Raw genomic sequence first — 20917 nt, 5'->3', positions numbered from 1 at the left:
GTATATACATTATACTTCCATGTATTTGGTCATTATTATTTAGCCCAAACAAAATACTCTTAATATTTAGTTGAATAAAACCAAGTAACAGTAGTTATTTTTCATTTCAGTTCTGAACTGTTAATGTTTTAATTGTGCTTATTCAAAGGTTAAATTTTGGATTTTGTGAAAATGTTAAGTTTCAGAATATGTGATCTGCTCCCTTGGTAACAGGGCTATTACATGGGGCACACAACTGGATGTATGTGTGGTCTGCTTAGTGATGGTTCACAAACAGCAGTGCTGTTGGGTTGGCCATTCAGTCTGTTACCAGGGGTAACGATATTGGGTATTAGGTTCCTTTACAGTGCATATTGTGAATGGAAATAGGATATGGATTTATCTGCTTTTAAGTTCTTCTCTTCTCTCTCTCTCTCTCTCTCTCTCTCTGTATGTGTATGTGAATATATATATATATATATATATATATATATATATATATATTCATGTTATAAATATGTATGTTCATGGCTCAGTCTGGGAAATTATATACACAGAAATTTATCACTCAGTCCAGGGACTGGGACTGGGAAATCAAAGGTCAAAGAAATGACTATTGAGAGCTTAACTTTGTCTTCAAAGATGTTGACTTTTACTGTGTCCCTTCTTGTGCTCTTCCACCTTACCCCCTCCTCCTCCCTGGACTCCTCACCAAGTCCCTATTCCCAATTCATGAGAGTTTTCTTCTTTTGGGACACTCACCTTCCGAATGTCCTATCTCTTGAGGACTGTAGATTTCAAAGCATGTTGTTTTGTGGGTACAGAACCATTCAGACCCTAGCAATAATGCTCCATGCCAAATTTGCTTTCTGTGGTTTTACTTTTGGATAATAACTTCACATTTTCTAGTACCTAATGATGCCATAGCATATGCAACAGAAGTAGAGAACTGTTTGGAAGAACTTATTATTATAGTTTTTTAAAACAAATGTTTATAGTAAGTCCTCTTTTGTGCTTATTTCTTTTTAAAGCCATGAGGTATGAAGAAGCTGTAATAAGATTAAATATAGACCTGTTAGAATAATCCCAGAGATTGATGGTTGTTAGATGCATAGTAGATGAACTGGTTACATGTGCATGTTAGCTGTAGCAGATAAACTAGGCATATGAGTCTGTAACTGGGCCATGGATGAGACACAGAGGAAGAGAACTGTAGTATGGCCTTTTCCAGTACTTTGTGTTAAAGGGAATGAAGTAAGATAGTTACTTAATTAAATAATTATCATACTATTTTTATGATTTTTATTTATTCTTATTTTTTTGTGCTAGCTCTGGAACTTGAAAAATTGGTCTACCTTGGCACTATCCTTGAATTTTTGTGTTCAAGTCTAGCATTCTACCACTTGAGCCAGAGTTCCACTTCTGTTTTTTGATAGTTAAATGGAGATGAGAATCTCATAGACTTCCCTGCTTGGGCTGACTTTGAGCCATGATCCACAGATCTCAGCCTCCTAAGTAGCTAGGATTACAGGAATGAGCCACTGGTGTCTGGCACTATTAAATTATTTAATGTAAATAAATAGCATTTAATTATTTCATTGACTTGTACTTGGAGGCACTCTGGCTGCAGATGTTGGTCCAAATCCTTCTTGTGTCTTTGGGTTTGTCATCTGGTCTTCCATCAGGTTTCTTATTTGGTTAGATGCCATAGTTTCTACTATATGCTATAGGGTGGTTGACATGTGCTTGGTAACTGTTGACCCTCCCCACTTCTTACTTTCATTGGTTTCTAAGAGAGAGATGGTCATAAATATACATATTCGTGCTTTTTACTCCATTTCCTGATCTAAAAGAACAGAAGTCAGCTGCTCTTCTCTCCAGGCTGGAACTACTCTGGAAGTTACTTCTTACTGTTCTCTCCTGCTCTGTTCTCTACATTACTCTGGCTTGAACAAAGTTGCAGTCCTAAATGTGTTTCTTGAAGCATTTTTTTTTTCAAGCAAAGACAGTAGGTATAGTACATGTTCTCCATCTACCTTGGGACTTGCTTGTGGCCATGACAGTCACACCAGCCACTCATGGTGCTCTTTCCTATGAAACTTGGAAGGGCTTCCAGCAGCCACTACCCAGTTGTCCTGGGTTGGTGTTCAACTGAAGGTGATTCACTCTCCGGCCTAATGGTCTGATAGAGAAAAACCATCCACACAAAAACATGTCTTCATTCAGAAATAATTAAATATTTTACCTTTTAGAAAATATGGACAGAATGGCCAAATGAGTTGCTTGAGTTCTTAGTTGTAAAGCTATAATTACAAGTTGGGGTTCCTTTTAGTTTAGGTTCTCAATTTCTGCTTATGAGAAGATTGTTTTCCTGGAAATGGTGGTCATAAGAAGCAGTAACTTTAATGTCCTAGAATTTATAACTGTAAATGACAGAGTAGCTTATGATCTGGGGATTCTACTATCAGCTGGGATATGGGATAAGATGACTTTAATATGTTTCCTAGATCCCACATTTGAAGATTCTTCTTACTTGTATTAAGAATGTAATTTACCAAATATGAAGAATCTCAGGAAGTTTGTTCCATGTTTGGGATTTACTTACAATTAGACACTCAAGACTCCAAATGACATTTGATTTAACTAACTTTGATCTGGGTTTCCATGAAAAGTGTTTAGAACTTCTTGTCATATGAATGTATGCTCTTGCTAAGGTGATTAGCAGACTTGTGAACATTTTAAAATCTGAAAAATCTTCAATATTTTAAAGTCAAGAAGCTGCTAAATGCCCAACAGATTCTTGTACTTATTTTTTTGAAGGGAAAATAATTGTATTCATTTTATCCTCTTAGAAAGGATCAATAGGAGATTGACACTTTGAGATAATTCTACAATATGAGATTTCAGAAGTACACATCTGTCCATTTTGGACCATAATGAATGTTAAACAGATTTTCAGGGCTTTTTTTTGTGGGTATCAAAGTGATGTTCTTATTGAACTTAAAAGCCATAGTGAGCTTCCCTTGCCTTCTTCTTCCCCCTTGCAGCGCTGTAAATCTAACTTCTGCCTTCCTTTTGTTCAGATAAAAAACAGCCATATTGTGCTGATTGCTATTAAATTAAAGCAGAAAGGGAGAGACACAAATGTGGAAGCCCATCTTACCAGCAGGGATACCGCCATCTTTTATTTTGTATTTTGGGAGGGTCAGAAAGTCATGACAGGCATCTGACCCCTGATAACCTCCTTAAGACTTCTGTGTGCAGTTTTAGGGGGGAAGAACTTAATTAAATACAATTGAATTTCCCTGCTAACATTGCCAATGAAAGGACTCCTTTTACATGGCTGGGTGTTTGCTGGTGAGGAACAAACAAAGATGCTTCTTTTGTTCTGCAAAGAAAAGTTAGCATATGTTAGTTAAGGATTTGTGATTTCTTTTGACTGGAATAGTGGGTTTCTAAAAATGAGTCTTCTGAAAGTAGTGACCATGTTAGAAGATGAAATATGTGATTACCTAAAACCTTAACACCTCATATTCCTGATAATTATTTTTAAGGTTCGTCATTCTATCTGCAGTTAAAAATTGTGGTCATTTTCTTTTTATAATGAACTTGCTGCTATTTGGCCAGACATGATATAACTTGCTTACTTCTTGGGTTTTCTAGCAATGATGGAAATGCTGCTAGTGAGACGATTTCAGTGATTTTTTCACTAGATTACTGTTTAAGTAGGAGTTAACAAAGAAGACACAGGTTTTGGTTCTGTAGAGTTTGCCAGGCACAATCAAAGTTGAATAAGATACTTGTCTACCAGTTAGGCCTTAAAGAAATTATATAAAGGTCATTAAAAATCCATTGTTATTCTTGGGCTTCTGAAATGGGTGGCTGAAAAATCAGTAACTGAGGAATTACCTTATAACCATGACTTAAAGATGACATTATTTTTTTCAAATATGAGTCTGTATACTTATTTTGAGGGAAAGGAGGTTTACATCTTCTTTCATTCAAAGAAGCTTTTCATCCTACATGATTTTGTCTTCCTTAAAGAGAGGATTAGAATTAGGAACTGAAGCTTTTGAATTTAAAGTTGACTATTGTGTGTGTGAAGCCCACTTCCTCACCTCCACAGCCCCCCTTTTTCTGTTTCTAAGCCTTTCCAGATCTCTCTAATTATTTAGGGGGAGCAGAAGTCAACACTTGACCCCACTGTCCTGTCTGGCTTCTGTCCTCTCTCTGGCTCTCTATTCATGGTGAAACTCCTAAAAGTGGTGTGTGCCACACCCACAGCCTGTGCCTCTGCTTGGCTGCCAGTCTGGAGTCGAGTTTTCATGTCACCCTTGTGCTGCATTCTGTATGGGACAGGCAGAATCAGTAACGATCAGGGCCACCCTGTGAGCTTGGAAGTTTTTGCCCTATAGAAAGGCCAAACCATGTCCTGTCATGAGGCAGTATCTGGCCAAGAGAAGGCACTACTTTTTGTTTTTTTTTAAACTATTTTAGGAGGCTCCATAGAGCTAGCTTTGACTTTGTCAAATATATGTGTATATGTACATGTATATGTGTATATACAATATTTTATATATAATATATATTATAAATATGAAGTAATATTTACATCATATATTTAATATATAAATGCATGTAAAATATATTTTATACATTGTGTATTATATATATATATTCAAATCTAGACTTTTTAAAAAGGTAGTAAGTGATCCAGAGTAAAATGTCAGTTATCTAGAGGGTCCATGATTCTTTGAAGAAGTTTGCTTAAGGCTGTTAAAATCTTAAAATCTTAAATCACTATGAATTGATTTTCTGCATACTCAAAATACTCCCTAAGGAAAGGAAAGATTGAGGCAAAGATCTTTGTATAGAAATACGAGGCCAATTGCTTAGTAACATCTACCTTCAAGATTAGCAAATCCCTGGAATTTCCTAGTATAGAAATGTATTTTCTTATGAGAACTGAAGCAAAGGTATTGAGACTGTTTGGAAAGAGTAACTGACACAAGGGTACATTGATGAGAAAAAGCTTGGTCAGGAAGCAATCATTTTCTTTCTCGTGTGTGTGTGTGTGTGTGTGTGTGTGTGTGTGTGTGTGTGTGTGTGTGTGTGTGTGTGTGTGTGTAAGTGCATGTGTGTGTGCGCGCACTCGCGGATGCGCATACGCATGCAAATACTGGGGCTTGAACTCAGGGCCAGGGCATTATACCTAAGCTTTTGTGCTCAAGGATAGTGTGGGCCGGCTTTGAACTTTCTTACCAAGAAAACTAACTAGATCATCTTATTATTTAAAAAAAAAAGGTTCAAAGAAGTGAGAAATGGGTGAGCTTCATATCTTAGTCCTGTGCTTAGAAATAAAATGATTTATCTTTTTAAGGAGAAACTACATCTTTCAAAAGAAAGGTACAGCAAATACATTTTTTTAAAGTCTGGTGGCAGTTCAGTGCCTAAGTGAGGATTTCAAAAGCCATCTCCTGGTTTCTGTTTTCCATTCCAATCCCAGGGGCAGAGCAAGTATTTGCTTTTAGCATCGTTGACACCCAAGCACTTAGCAAATGTTTCCACAAAGCCAGCTGCCCTTTATAGATCCCCCTGGGAACTTTTCTTTTGGTTACTAACCCTCAAGCACAGACAACCCCTTATTTGTGTAGGTATTTGTCTGATAGGATGGGGCTCATGAATCTTCAGATCTTTTTGAAAGAGGGATGATCAAGATCGATCCCAGTTTGGAAAATGTTATCCTTGAGGCTCATCTGAAGATTTTTTTCTCCAGCTTAATCATCATTTTTTCAGCAGTAGGGTGAACCCCCCCAAAAAAACCTAAACCCCAAAACACAACAACACATACACTGAAAACAGCACCTCTACGGCATTTCTTGTGAGGATTGGAAGTTTAAAGAATGTTAATTCTTTATCTGAAATCTTCATTCGATTTTTCTCTTCCTCCCTTCTTCTCTACCTCCCTCCTTCTCTCCTTACTTCCTTGCTTCCTTACTTCTTTCTCGTTTCTTCCTTCCCCCACTTTTTTTTTTTCTGTTGGTCATGGGGCCTGTACTCTGGGCCTGGGTGCTGTCCCTCAGCTGTTCAGCTCGAAGCTAGTGCTCTACCACTTGAGCCACAGCACTACTTCTGTTTTTTTCTGCTTATGTGGTGCTGAGGAATTGAACCCAGGGCCTCATGCATACAAGGCAAGCGCTCTACCACTGAGCCACCTTCTCAGCCCCTAAATTGTTATTATTTGCAGTAGTAGGGTTTGAACTCAGGGCCTTGTGCTTGCTTGCCAAGCCAATACTCTGCCATTTGAATCATGCCCTCCAAACCTAGATTTTGTAGTTTTTGGAGTAACATTTCTGTTGGCAAATTTTGTGGTCATTAGGAATTTTGTGTTTGCATTCTTTGCTTTATCACCATCTTGTCATGATTTCTCCTGGAGCTCTTGACTTAAATTTACCACAGTGCTTTATTTTCTACTCCTTTAAAAAACAAAACAAAACAGAGTCCCTGAAAGTGTTTTATGATTGGATTGACCTTTTAGCCATGTGCTTAATCCAATAAATGACTGAGATCAAACACCTATAGGAAGATAAAATTTTAGCATCAGAAACCAGCTAGGAGATATGGTAGGTGTCTTGAGTCCCTAACGGCAGATTCAATTTTCAGTCTTCATGCAACTGGTGGGTGTCTCAGTAAGTAGACTTGTGCATGTGTGCATGTGCACACAAACAGACCGTTTACCACCTGTTTACACATTATTGTATTACAAAGATTTTATTTTGTAATTGGCTGAGTTGTTCTGATTTTTGGTAACTTGCTTTTCTCTAACATATGGGCTGTCACCACATTTCTTTGTATTAGACCTGTGCTTTGCTTGTCATTATGTCTCACTTGTGCCTTTTTCTTTCATTTACAAAGAAAGAGATGGTTTTCTATTATTATTATTATTATTATTATTATTATTATTATTATTATTATTATTATTATTTTAGAGCAGAACACCTCTGGTGTATGTGGCAACTCTTGTGGCTTTCTAAATGCACTTGATTTAGCTTTCAATGTGTAATTACTGCCAAACAAGTTAATTGCTTTATAAGTGTCCAAAATTCCCTGGTTTAATTTTGCTTTCATTTACCAACCTTCATTACACATCCACTGCTCAACATAAACACAAATGATTCTTAATGAATGCCTAATGCCATATTCATTAGAAAATCAGGTTAATGACTGACAATGAATATCCAAGCTAGTTTATTTTTTTCAAGCTTTTTGGGGGGGGGTAGGGGGTGGGATAGGGTTGGATGGAACTAGTTGATCACAATAGCTTTTCTGTTTAGAAAACAGAAATTCTACCTGTATTTAAAAGTTCAAATGAAACTTTCTTAAGAAATCCGATAACCCCATAATACTTTAAAATGCATCAAATTGTATGTGTTCAGCACAGGCAATTATTGGCGTATCAGTTATGCTTCAATAAAGCTGCAAATATATTAAAAATCAAATAATGCACATGATTTCTTTAGGCAACTGGCTACGATGAAGATTTTTATTTCTTGTAGTGGAAATCTCGGACTTCAGTGTCTGGATTTCCAGGTAGTGCACTTTACAATGTTCAGAGACATTGTTCTTTCATTGTGGTCTTGTTGTATCGTGCATGCCTGCATAACTCTGAGCAATGGTGCTGAGAAATCTGCACTGAAATGAATGTCAAAGCAGTGAGTTTGAGACAAGATCTGTCAAGATCATCTAATCAGATGATAGCAGGTGCATGGTAGTTCACAGATGGAGTGAGGGCGAGGGAACCACGGGGAGGAGAATGGAGTGACCTGCCTGTCCATGGGGTGGTGTATCTTTGGAGATGAGGTTCCTCTTTCCTGTACATGTCATGCTGCTTTCCTAGCCAAATCAGACCACTGGCCTTCAAAGGCTGCTGGCAGGATTAAGAAGACTCTGAACACCGAGTCGAGATGATGGTGATTGAGCATAGGCTTGCTGTTTATGGTGGCATGATCTGGAGCAGCCTCTCCATCCCCCATATGCAAATATTGGTGATTTAGGGTTTCTTTTGGTGATACACGATGCCATTTCTTTGGGGCTGAGGAGAATTTACTTGCATTCTTTAAGTGATTGTTGGATGTCCGCCACATGCCACCTACAGAGTTTACATAGGGATTCCATATAAAGGAGATATGGGTTGGATTTCCTGGGAGGATACTTCAGTGTAGCCCCATGCCCTACCTCATTTCTGGTGCTAGAATCTTCTACCTTCCCCATTACTTCCTCCAGATTCCAGTAATTTTATTCTTCTCTGCTTTCTGAAAAACTTCCACTTGTTTGTCATCCTTCAGTATTAGTCTTGGATCTCAGAGAAGCCCATTTTTGGCAGTGGTGGCTGCTGCTTCCTCCTCCCCTTCTTTTCCTCCTTCATCTTCTTTTCCTCCTCTTCTCTTCTCTTCCTCTTCTCCTTTGCTTCCTCTTCCTCCCCTCCCCTTCTTCCTCCTCCTCTTGATCTCTTCCTCCTTTTCCTTCTCCTCCTTTTTTCCCTCATTTTTTTCTAAATCCTCTTCCTCTTCTCCCTTCTTCATCATCTTCCTGTTTTTCTTTCTGAGATAGTATTTCATTTTGAAATCATGATCCTCTTATCTTGCCTCACAAATATTAGGACTGAAGACTCTTCTTCCATTTTTGTCCTCATTTGGAAGTCTCCTACCCATCACCCAAGTCTACCCCCTCCACCGCCTTGGCTTCATGTGGGCAGGTATTTCTCCTTCCTAACAACTAGCATTGTGGAAATCCTGCCTCTGCCTATGTGATGTATTGTTACCATCTTGCTTTAGCTCTTGATCCTCTTGAGGACGGGTGGAAAGGCCACTGTTTTCTGCCACAGGCTTGTGTCCTGGCTGGACGTCTAATGGAGCATCATCTCTTATGGCACTGGTCTTCCCAGGCTAATCAAAGGCTGAGGCATGATTTCAGAAAATGTTAAGCATGACCAAGTCAAAGACCTGATGATTGTCACCAAATAAAAAGCATCAGGTTGGAAGCAAGAAGTCTGAAAACAAATCCTGTTACTATCTAACTAAGGTTTGACATTTTAAGCCAAATGGCGAGATTCTCTCTGTGACAAGAACCTCGGGGAAGGGAGGAGGGCAGACCCTTTTTCTTCCCCTGTTCCCGGAGCATCCTGTGTTCTATGTGTGCATTTTTTGTTTCAATCAAACTTTTGTCATGATAATTCTGCATTACCCATAGTTCCAAACCAGTGACTTTCAACAAACCAAAATCATTTCTCAGTTCTTTGGACTGTGGGTTGGCTTTGTCTGTATTGGGCTCTGCTAGGTTTGGCTGGAGGCAATAAGAGGTACCTCAAAATTACATGGCGAAGGGGAAAGCATGTTTAATTCTGTTTCATCCCATTCCATCAAAATATTCTTAAGAGAATTGGACTTTCTCTTTCATGGAAATATGTTAGTGTTGATGCTTTACCTTGGTGTACGGGACTCTTTAGTCCTTCCCTGTGGATTCTTTCCTCTGGATTCTTAAGGGTAACAACTGCATTTGGGGCTCATGGACTCTGACAGTTGCTCAGTGAATGAGATGCCACTGTTGGAATGAATTAGCTTCAAATCTGCCTAAAACTCATATCAGGAATAGAAATGTGTCTTTGGGAGAACCCCTGAAAATAATACGAAATGCCTGTTTCTATTCTTTCAGAAATCCCTCTGCTATGTTCCCATTGTGAGCAGTGCGACCCTGTGGGAGAGAAACATATGTCATACAATCGTGAGTAAGCTCAGCAGTCTCATCCCGCATCCTCAAGTCCATAACATTCACCATGGGGTTCAATTGTTTGATATATTTATATTTTTACAGGACTTTATAATAACTGGTAAAAAGTTTACTCTTTCAATTCTAAAATAAGGTGGATGTTGAAAACCATTTCCTAGAAGGACTTTGCATTCTCATTTGAAAACCAAATCCTCTCCCTCCTCCTCTTTCTCATTATTATTTGGTACTCTTATCACCTTAGTCATACCTGTAGCCCAGTTATTTGGAGTCTTGTGGCCGTTTGTTTTTCTTTTGCACAGGCTGGCTCTTAACTACAATTCTCTGGATCTCAGCCTTCTGAGTACCTAGGAGGACAGTTATGTTACTAGGTCTGGGCTTCTTTATTCTTTATACATAGAGATGTATACTGAGGAAAAGCTGTAACTCTTATCTGATGAGTAAGAAGAGAAATGACAGAATGCTGGCTACCTTTGGAGTGTCTATATTTGATATAATACACAGAGACAAGGATAATAGTTTTGCCTTACTATTATCAATAACCACAAATGCTGCTTCCTGGAGAGAAAGGCTGACCCATCTGGCTTGTTCTTCCCATGGTACCTTCTATTCCTTGGTTGCTAATGATCGTCTCTTGGTGAGAGCCAGGGTCACTGTTTTTCCCTTACGATGGGAATTCTCAGTCTAGAAATGACTGTGAGGTGCACATGGAGATGGTCACCATGGCTGGCTGGCTGGTCCAGCTGTCATGGAGCTGGGGTGGCCCCTCAGATTGTGTCCCACCCGAGGTTTGCTTACAGAAGCAGGATAGGGGAAAAAAGCTTTCAGCCAATTCTGAAATTTATATCCTAATGAGTCTAATTGCCTTCATTTCCTACCCATTTACCCTGAAGGGCATTCCAACATCTTCCAAGGAGGACTGCGGTGCCCAGAACTATCAATGAAATCAGAAGGTCAAGGGGTGAATCCAAGATAGTTCTAGAACCTTCTTTTCCCTTGGAATTTTTTTCACTAAGAATTACTGCTTGATGAAGGACAGCATATGGTGACAGGAAATAGAATTCTGATAGAAATGGACAGATATGGAAACTCATATTTTAATATTAAAGAAAAATATAAGTGTAGGAAAGTTGAGACATGTAATCTAGCTGAAGGAAATGAAAAGGCATTATCTGGTTTCTTTTTATGTGCGTGTGAGAGAGAGAAAGAAAGAGAGAGAGGGGGGAGAGAGAGGAGAGAGAGAGGAGAGAAAGAGGAGAGAGAGGAGAGAGGGAGGAGGGAGAGAAAAATGGAAGGAGAGGGACAGAGGAAGAGAGGGACAGGGAGAGGGAGAGGGAGAGGGAAAAGGAAAGGGAAAGGGAGAAAGGAGAGAAGAGAGGGGGAAAGAGGGAAAGAGAGGGAGGGAGAGAGGGAGGGAGGGAGAAAGAGAAAGAGAGTGAACTAGGGCTTGAACTCAGAGCCTTGCATTCTCACTTGGCTTTTTTGCTCAAGACTGATGTTCTACCACTTGAACCACACCTCTACTTCTGGCTTTTTGGTGGTTAGTTGGAGATGAATCTCATAGACTTTCCCACCTAGCTGGCTTCAACCATAATCCTCAGATCTTGACCTTTGTACAATGACTTAAAAATAATACAAAGTTAAAAAATGCCACAATGAAAGATCATTCCATATTCAGTGGATGAAATGAATAAAAAAATCCTTGATATCAACTGTGGACAAAGGTGTAGAGAAATAGGCTATCCACACGCATAACCACCTGTAGGGTCATTCTGAAGAGCATTTTCATGATCTAATTAACAGAGTTGAACATCATATACACACATAACTCAGCCATTTGCACCAAGGTCTGAAAGTGAGCAACTCTGAAGACTTTACAAAGACACATAGAAGACTACTTTCTGATGCCTTGATTTTGTAATGGGAAATGAAACAGCCATACATGTCCATCAACCTGAGAATACCTAAATACACTGGAGCATACTTATCTAGTGGACTGTTGCAACTAGTTTAAAGGGGTGAATTTTGAAGCTCCACAGTCTATGAAGGCTAAATCTTAGTAACTTAAGGTGGAATGAAAGCAATCATGTTATTACTACATGTTTATTTTGATAGCTATTATCATTTAAGGGCTCAGTTTATACACCTTTGCTTTTTTCTTCTAGTTGGAAGTCATCTGAGACCTAGACATACCAGACAGACAGATGGTGGTAAAAATATATTCCAGGTCAAAGCTAGATTGAAGGACTTAGCAATGTTTCCAAAAATATAAACAGATCTTATCATACTTTTGCTCACAAACCTTCCACAGGCTTCAGTTTCACTCACAAGTCCAACGTCTTGTGCCCCCTTGAGCTCACACAAGGTGGTGGGCCTTACCACCTCTTTTCTGTCATTTTTCCCGTCTTCTGTTCAGCCTTTCTAGCATCCTTCCTACATGGGTTCTTTGCACTTACTGTTCTGTTTACCTGTAGTATATCTACCTAGGATATTTGCTGGATATTTTTCTCAGGTCTCAGCCCTACTTGCTTCAGAACCTGGTGTCTGGTGGGATATCCAGGGATGGGGCTCTAAACAACTTACCTACTAGACTCTGTCTGAACAGTGGTGTCCAACTTTTAATTGCAAACTCCTAGCAATGAGAAAAAAAATTGAATGACTGTTGACAAAAGAGGTGACATTGATCGAGATGCATTGTACTTATAAACTGACTTGTTGAATACTAACTCCTTTGTACACCACTTAAGGATGATAGAAATATAATTTAAAAATTGAGTGGCTTTGTTCAATCTACTTATGTTTTGTTTATACATACATACACACACATGACTGTACTCGTTAGAATGTTACAAGCTACACTGTAATTTTTTTGCAAGTGGTGATGTTATTATACAATGCATAGCCTATTGAATTAAAAATAAAGAACATAGAAGTAGACATACTCCATTGCTCATCATGACAGTTTCATTTTCATTTGATTTCAGTGCTGGGGATCTTACCCAGGCTCTTACACATGCTAGACACTCTTGCTCTATTACTGGTTCTCTATTACTGGTTCTATACTGTTTTTAAGTAACATGCCAAGAAATATTATACTAAGGGTTAGCAACTACTAAGTCATATTTCTACTAATCTTTTTACTGAATTGCAAATATTTGTGGTCAACCTCTTGACCCGTCATTACACATCATTATTTTTTCCCCTTGTAATGTGGCAAATGAAGATAGAATACTTGAAAAAAAGAGAAGTGTTGGCTAATCCATATTCTTCAATAATTTTTCCTCAACAAATGTTTATTTGGTGTCCTGAGGGCCAGAACATGAGCTCTATGAAGGCAGGGACTAGGGTGCCTTCCTTTTGGCTATATCAGCTTCAGCAGAATGCTGACATATAGCAGATGCTTGCTTGGTACTCATGGAATAAATAAATAGATGGGCGAAGCATTTTGCAGGCTCTAGAGAAAGCTCTGATGAGCCGCTACCCTTGGTTTTCTGTTGCTGTGTAGTTACCATTCCTAAAATGAATTTGCTTTGCTCTGAAGTTTTCACTGATGTCATTTCTACTGGTGATCATTTTTCCCCCAGCAGGTGGTCCCACACTGGATGGGATTTACTTCAAGACAATCTGGGATCAGCCTCGGTTGCTGGTCCCCCCCTTGGGCATGACAGTGAAGAGGGGACTCCCTCTGTATTTCCCAGCAAGCTGTCTACTGATGTTTTCCTTTTGTTCTCCTAGAGTCTTTCCTAGTAATATTGTTGAGAAAGCATTATTTGTATATATGGAAAAGTACATTACTTTCTAGAAAGAATTCTTTCAACTGACTATATTTCAAATACATATTCAAATCCATGATCAATGTTAAGCATGGATTTTGAAATGTGTGGCTTGTATACAAGCCACACTGGCATGAAGAGGATGCAGGGGAGTTGGTGATAAAACAGTTCATTGATGTTGGAGTTCACCATTTCCATAGCAGGTGTAAAAATGGAGCATTTAAGAGAGTGAGCCGAAGATGGTGGCCATGCTGCAGGTGTTTTGAGGAATGCAAGAAGTTAGGTAAGTGTCAAACAAGTCAGGCAACTAGTGTTCTAGAAAGGAACATTTTTTTTATTGACTAGTGTGAGCCAGATAACATCTTTTGTAAGAGTTATCTGATAAGTGGTGGGTGTTGGTTTCTGTATGATGTGGTGCAGGACTCATTCTTAGTTTCCTCTGACTTCAACTGGGAATTAATTCCTACTGTGGCCAAGGTGAGGTGGTCTAAGGACACTTCTTCTATTGGGATATTAAGGAATGATCTCTAACAAATTTTAGAGAGGTTGAGATTTTTCTAGCAGCCAATACAAATCTTTCAAAGAAAAAGAGAGAAATGCTCATTTGCTATGACAAAACTACTAGTAGCTGGCACAGATGATGGCTAACAGGTCAGCATCTTACAGAAATAATGCAAGGGATTAACTGCAATGTATGAAGGTCTGCTAGGAACTTCTCCAAACACTGCATAGAGCGTAGAATCATAGAGCACAGTGCTAGAAGGGTTGCTTGTGAGAGGAATCATATGCATGGAGTTCTGGAAAGAACAGCCTAGGATTTGGTTTTTAACAGAGTTCTCAGAGTTGAATAGATTAGTAAGTGTTAGATTTTTCACTCACACAGCAAACCAAACTAAGCGTAATATATACCATCATTTTGTAGGTGTCCCAAGGACCAAAACACAAGCATTTTGTAGGTATGTAACAGTGTGAAAATCAAAAGACTTGGCCCTCAAGGAACTTTCATTCCAGTGTGGAGTGATAACCAAGGAAGTCAAATTACATTAAATACAAATTGTGAGGAGGAGGAGGAGATCCTAAGGGCATGAGCCATTGCTGGCCATATATTCAATAGGATTCTTATTTAGAAGTGACAGCAGCTTGTTGGTTGTTTAACAAAAAAAGACAGAGTGGAATATAATGAGGTAGTTCACAGTCTCACTAGGAAAGCCAGAGAACCAGAGCGAAAGGTGGGATTCTAGCAATAGATATCCAAATAATTCAGACCACTAACAAAAACCTCTGACTATTGGCCTTTGTCTCTACCACCAAGGCTGGGATGGCACTGTTTGCAGTTCTGTTCTCTTTGCCACAAGGACACAGCCATGCAACTCTGTTACTACATTGCTGGCAATGTGGTAGCCATTTGATGTTTGATCTCTTTGATCTCTACCACCAGCCACTTGATCTTTGATCCCTTTGATCTCTGCCACCAGCCTTCATCTCAGCCACCAAGAATAGGATGCTACTCTTTACATTGCTATCCACTCTGCCACAAAGACACAGATATGCAACTCTGCTACTACATTGCTGGCAGAAAACAAAATCAGCGAACTTGTTAGACACAGTTGTGTGTGTCCATTAACTAGCAATGGACATTCTAAAATGGAAATGAAGAGAACAATTTCATCTGAGTCTCACTATAAATAGCACAAACATGATAAATTATTAAGGAATAAATTTAACCAAGGGAAGGAAAGATTTTTTTACATTAAAATGTATAATAATACTGAAATAATATCTAAATAAATAGAAAGATATACTGTGTTCATGGATTAGTAGACCCAGCATTGTTAATATGACACTGTTATCCAAAATGATCTAACAGAGGATGGAGTACCTTTTCTTTCTGCCAAATTTGAGTATTTAAAACATCATTGTAGGCCTTGCAAAATTATAAATTCAGGCAGATAGGGCCAAGAGCAGCCCATGGGAATCATGACATATCTGTTCTGCTCCATGCCAATTGATTATTGCAGACTTTATATGGTCCACAGGCTGGAAATTCCACACCTCATTCACTGCAGTCTCTATCAAAATCTCAACAGTCTTTTCCACAGAATATTAAAACTCATGTAGAATTTCAAGGGAATCTTTAAAAGTCAAAGCAGCCTTGAAAAAGAAGAAAAAATTTGGAGAGCCCAAAAGACTTTGTGAATTTTTAAAAATTTAATTTTATTGTCAAGGTGATGTACAGAGGGGTTACAGTTTCATACATAAAGTAGTGAGTACATTTTTTGTTGAACTTGTTATTCCTTCCCTCATTTTTTCCCTCTTTCTCTCCTGAAATTTCTACTGATTTAAAATTTTAGTACAAAGCTACAGTAATCAAAACCATGTGACTGTGACATACAAATAGTCATATAGATCTATGTAACAACATATTGCCTAGCAACAAACCCTTATACATGTGATCAACTTGGTTTCAGAATCAATCTTTCAATGGAGTAAAAGGTAGCCTTTTTGACAGGTGACCTGGAAAACTTAGATCTTTACCATACACCATATATAAATATTAACTCAAAACCCTCCATTATATATTTGTCAACATGTTTTAAATTTAAGACCAAAACACAGGCAACGAAAGAAAAAAATAGATAAATTGGACTTCATAAATTAAAACATTGTACATCAAATGGAAATATCATAGTAAAACATAGCTCACAGAAGGGAGAAAATATTTTTAATTATTTATACAAGGAGTTAATATGCAGAATATAAAAGAGCTACAACTTCTCATTGATTACCAAAAACAACCTGATGAAAAACCAGACAAAGGACTTGAACAGGTATATCAGTGAAGATGTACAAATATAAATCAAAACCAAAATGAGACACCATTTCATACTGATTACAATGGTTGTTATAAAAATTGGAAAATAGCTAGATGCCAGTAGTGGTTCACATCTATAATCTTAGCTACTCAAGAGGCTGAGATCTGAGGACCACAGTTCAAAGTCATCCTGAGCAGGAAAATTTATGAGACTCTTATCTCCAAAAATCTGAAAGTGGAACTGTGGCTCAAGTGGCAGATTGCCATCCTTAAGCAAAAAAGTTAGAGGACAGTTCCCAGGCCCTGACTTCAAGTCCTAATACAGACATACAGACAGACACACACATGTGCACACACACACACACACACACACACACACACACACACACATGCACGCATGCACATGCACAATGCATCATGCACATTCACAACATAATAAGTATTGGTGGGGATCTGCAGCAACTGGAACTCCCATGCCCTGGCATGACAACCAACAATGTAGACTCCAACTTTATGCTTCTTCCAAGAGTGGAACAGAGAATTTTCTGGAAACTTGACTTTTAGAAGGGAAAGATCCATGTCTCTCTCGGAAGGTGGAACCTGAGGAGTCAACTCAGGATGGAGAAGGAAACCTAGTTAGTAGTTTGTATGTAGCCAAATCTCCTCTACCACTAAACAAGGCCTGCAGCCTTGTTTCTCTACCTTTCCCCATCTGCAGTCCCAACCAGCTACTCTTCAGCACAGCTGGAGATGGGAGCAAATGCCCAGTCCTTTCTGGACGCAGTTCCCTTCCCCAGTAGGCCCTCTCAGGAGGCCCCTTATCCTGCTTTAGCAAGAGGGATGTAGGGCAGATGAGATAATCCTCTTGGCACTGGTCAAGTTTCCAGACTGAGATATTCAGCAAAACTGTCAACCATCTCCCCTGATTAGGGGTTCTATTCACCCCTAGAAGTTGAAGAAGCCAGAGTTGGCAAACCTACCTCTACCTGAGCCTGCCTAGGTGGCACCTTCCCCTCCCCACCTCTTCCCAGAATCCTCTTGGCACCTAGCCAAGACCACCCACCAGTGGCTTCCTTGATTCTTTTCCATTGTGACCGAGAGGAGGAGGAAGTAGAGGGGTGGGATGTAGTTGCTACAGCTTTGACCAGGGCTAGAAAATCACAAGCATGTTTTAAATAATCTATGAAGTCCTATATACCATAGATAATATAGTAATAATCACTCATCTTAAATCCTGTTTGGGGCCCAAGAGATACTCCTCCATATGAGACAAGAACAGTAGAGTCAAAAGGACTCTATTTGGCATGACCTTTTATTCAGAAATATTGTAAAAAAAAAAACAACCACTTCAGGCACCTAAAAACTGAGAGAAAAATGAAAACAAGTATTTGTATCCATCATTCTCTGAAAGGTGACAGTTTTACAAGTGAGAATGTAGCAGCATTGCAGTGTTAAGGGTAGGAGAGAGAGAGGAGAAAGAGAGAGGGTAGGTGAGGGAAGAAGGAGAGAGAGAAGGAAGGAGGAGGGAGGGAGGCAAGGGAGAAAGGAGAGAGGAAGACAGAGAGGTAGCTTTAGCACTATTGAGTTGAGACTGAATTGCTTGGTTGGGATTATGTGGCTAGCCACTGACACCAGAAGCCTGAGTTCAAGTCCTGATCTGGCCACTGTCTGGCCCCTCTGTGTCTTTGGAAGATTACTATTTTCCTTTTGCAATTTTCTCATAGCATCTAATTCAGAAGGTGGCTGTGGTCACCAAGTGTAGTACTGTGTAGCTGCTAGTGTAGCTGGCACTGTTCTTCTTTTGGCCAATAGATTTTTTTTTCAATTTTTAATCTAGTGATAGTCAGGTTTGTCTTCTCTTGGTTTGGGAAGAAAGTGAGTTATTTCCTCTGAATTAGTTCTCTCTAAATCCATCAGCAACTGTTTATAGGCTTTAAACAAAATGGGTGAGTAGCTTCCTAGGCAAGTTTATCCTTGATTGTAAGTTTTCATTTTTTAAAAAATATTTCAAACATGAAAATAAAAACAAGTAAGCTACACGTGGTCAAATTTCAAAGTAGCATTAAAAAAAAAAGGTTTGAATCTGATTAGGCAAGTGAAATGTGGAACTGTGATCATCAAAGATTGCTCATGCTCGTAAAAGTCAGGTAAGAATTCTCGGACGAAGGAGATGACATCATGGTAATTTATTATAATCATTCACATACTTTATTGAGCATTATGTGGATGTGTGTATGAATCATGTTTTACCTGAGTAGCTTTTATATGCTACTAATGGGTTACTTATAACACAAGAATAAGTATATGTGAAGGAAGAATCTATTTGGGTTCATTACTCATCCTAAGTATAATTATTGTTTAACAATATTATGAAGGGTTGGTGATGAGATGCAGGTGTTTAAACATGCAGTGCCAATAGATTTGACACGGTATTCAGTCCCAGGCATATACATTTTTAAAGGCTCTATTCAGCAGGGGGGACAATGAAGCCTCACACAATAGTAAGCATGTTTGCTAAAAACATGAAGTGACTGGTTAATTTTTAGGGCTTAGATTTTCAAATGGGCTATTTTCCTCCAGCACTGTTTTCTTCCCTTACCAGACTGTACATGATATATTTTAGAAGGAGAAGAGAAACAGCTATATTGGTTACATCTTCCCTACGTGGGGGTTTCAAACCATCCCTGAGCTTTTGAAGAAGCAATATGCAATTCCTTTTCAAATGGAAGCAAGTCAAATATACAATGGAGGCCTGAGGCTTTGAGAAGTATTTAATTTTTCAACCCGGGATGATCAGTCCTTCAGGAAGGTGCAACCCTTGATCTCCAGGCTCTCAGAGGAGAAAACTGAGGCCACAGAAGTTCAGAGAGAGGAAAGGAAACAGAAGGGAAGGAAAAGGAAAGAAAGAGCGAGAAGAAGTAGAAAAAAGCAGAGAGGAGAAAAGTGGAGAGGGCAGGGAAGAGGAGAAAGAGGGAAGGGGAGGGGAGGCAAGGGGAGAAGAGGGAAGAGAAGCAGCAGGCTTTTGGGAGAAAGGGGCAAAGGTTGAGGAACATTGCTTCTGAAGCATTGCTATATGGTGTACAAGGCAGCAGCCTCTTATTTTTGGATGGTTTTCTTAAAGCTTCAATTACATCATGAATTTTTGGGGGGGAGGGGCAGTGGAGAGGGAAATATGGCTTAATTCCTCTTGCATGTGACATCCACATGGATGTGGACCACGCAGAAACAGCTTCCAGGGGGCTACACTGTGATCTCATTTTTGTACAAGAGAGTGCATTACAGCAGCACATACACAGCAAACTTTCTGCAAAGCATTCAAGGTGCTGCCCATCTTTAGCTTTTGAGAGTGGGGACATCTGCATAATCTTCTATATTATTTTAAGATTTTTTTAAGGGTGAGCATCATAACTTTTAAAGGATTAAATAAAAAACATTTTAGTGATACAGTTTGTAATTGTTTATTAAGTAGGATGCTGATATGTCTCTTAATTAGAAGAGCTAGGCCCATGGGAGAGGGTGGTTACATTCTTGCTTCAAACATGTATAAATCACACTCTTTTGGGAGTAATCGGCTTCCAGTGCCCAGTTTAAGTTGAAATAATAGCACTGAGTGTCTTGGAAGAGAAACGGACCAACGGGAAGGTTTAGCACACAGTCTCACAACAGCTCTAAGGGAAGGCCTTCCCCATTCTCCCATTGCAGGAGGTATCAGAGCTGATCACATCTGCACAGGGCCTAGTTTGTGAGCAGCCTCCCCAGCAGGCAGTACCATAGGTGAGGAAGCTGACAACTGCCTGGTGCCCAGGGCTGGGAAGTCAATGGAGGGTCTGCTTTTTTGCTTTCCACTGGATGCTGCCTCTGATGGGGGAATTTCCTTCCCATAGGCAAGGAATTGGTTACATGCCAAATAGAACAAGCAATCAAACCACCACCACCAAACAGCCAACTCAAACCAAAATCACTATTGACACGTATGCTGTCAGAATGACTGTTTTTTTTTTTTTTTGCCAAATTTCAAATGAAAGTGAGAGAGAGAGAAAGAAAGGGAGAGAGCTGGAGGCTAGAGATTGAAATATCAAGTAGGCTGTGTTAAAAATAGGCTTTCTATCCTGACCTCCAGAATGGAAGTCGTCCATGGAGAACCAGAGAAACAACTGGAAATCTTGGAACTCCTCTGGGAGGGTGTTGGAGGTCAGGCTCTTTTCCTGGTAAATTTACCTTGGGACTAAAGGCAAACTGGAGTGGTTTGTCTGTAGATTCTGAAGACAAAGGAGGAGAGAGTTCTGAGGCAGAGATGCTTTCTTCTTCCTCTCAAACACCTCAGTCAGGTGTGTCACTGTACTTTGTGTGTTTGATGAGAAGGCAGGGGTGATATGTGGGCAGAATTGTGGTCCAGGATAAAAGTGGAGAGCATTTTTTTATTGTCCTAAAGAAAGTAAGTAAACTTTCAGGGGTTAAACTAGGATTCCTGAAATGGAAATTGGTACTTTAGAATGAAAGTCTATGATTTCAGACTCGTGAAATGATCATTTCAGAATTTTGACCAGTCTCTACACACAGCCCTGACTCT

General features: G+C 39.3%; 1 protein-coding gene across 5 annotated transcripts in view; it reads left to right on the top strand.

The window, feature by feature from the left end:
- CUNH12orf42 (chromosome unknown C12orf42 homolog) overlaps nt 1-20917 on the top strand; it is a 113289-nt gene that overhangs the window by 34840 nt on the left and 57532 nt on the right. For 4 of the 5 annotated variants that reach the window (XM_070037186.1, XM_070037216.1, XM_070037207.1 and 1 more), the window contains exon 3: nt 9691-9759. In XM_070037186.1, coding sequence (XP_069893287.1) covers nt 9691-9759 — 69 coding nt within the window. Of the gene's footprint in view, nt 1-9690; nt 9764-20917 lie in introns of those variants that run through there. The other variant, XM_070037196.1, reaches the window with a different exon arrangement.

Source organism: Dipodomys merriami, unplaced genomic scaffold (assembly GCF_024711535.1).
Source record: "Dipodomys merriami isolate MVZ:Mamm:240054 unplaced genomic scaffold, mDipMer1.0.p SCAF_10, whole genome shotgun sequence".
In the NCBI taxonomy this organism is placed as follows: Eukaryota; Metazoa; Chordata; class Mammalia; order Rodentia; family Heteromyidae; genus Dipodomys; species Dipodomys merriami.
This window is presented reverse-complemented; position numbering and strand designations above follow the sequence as displayed.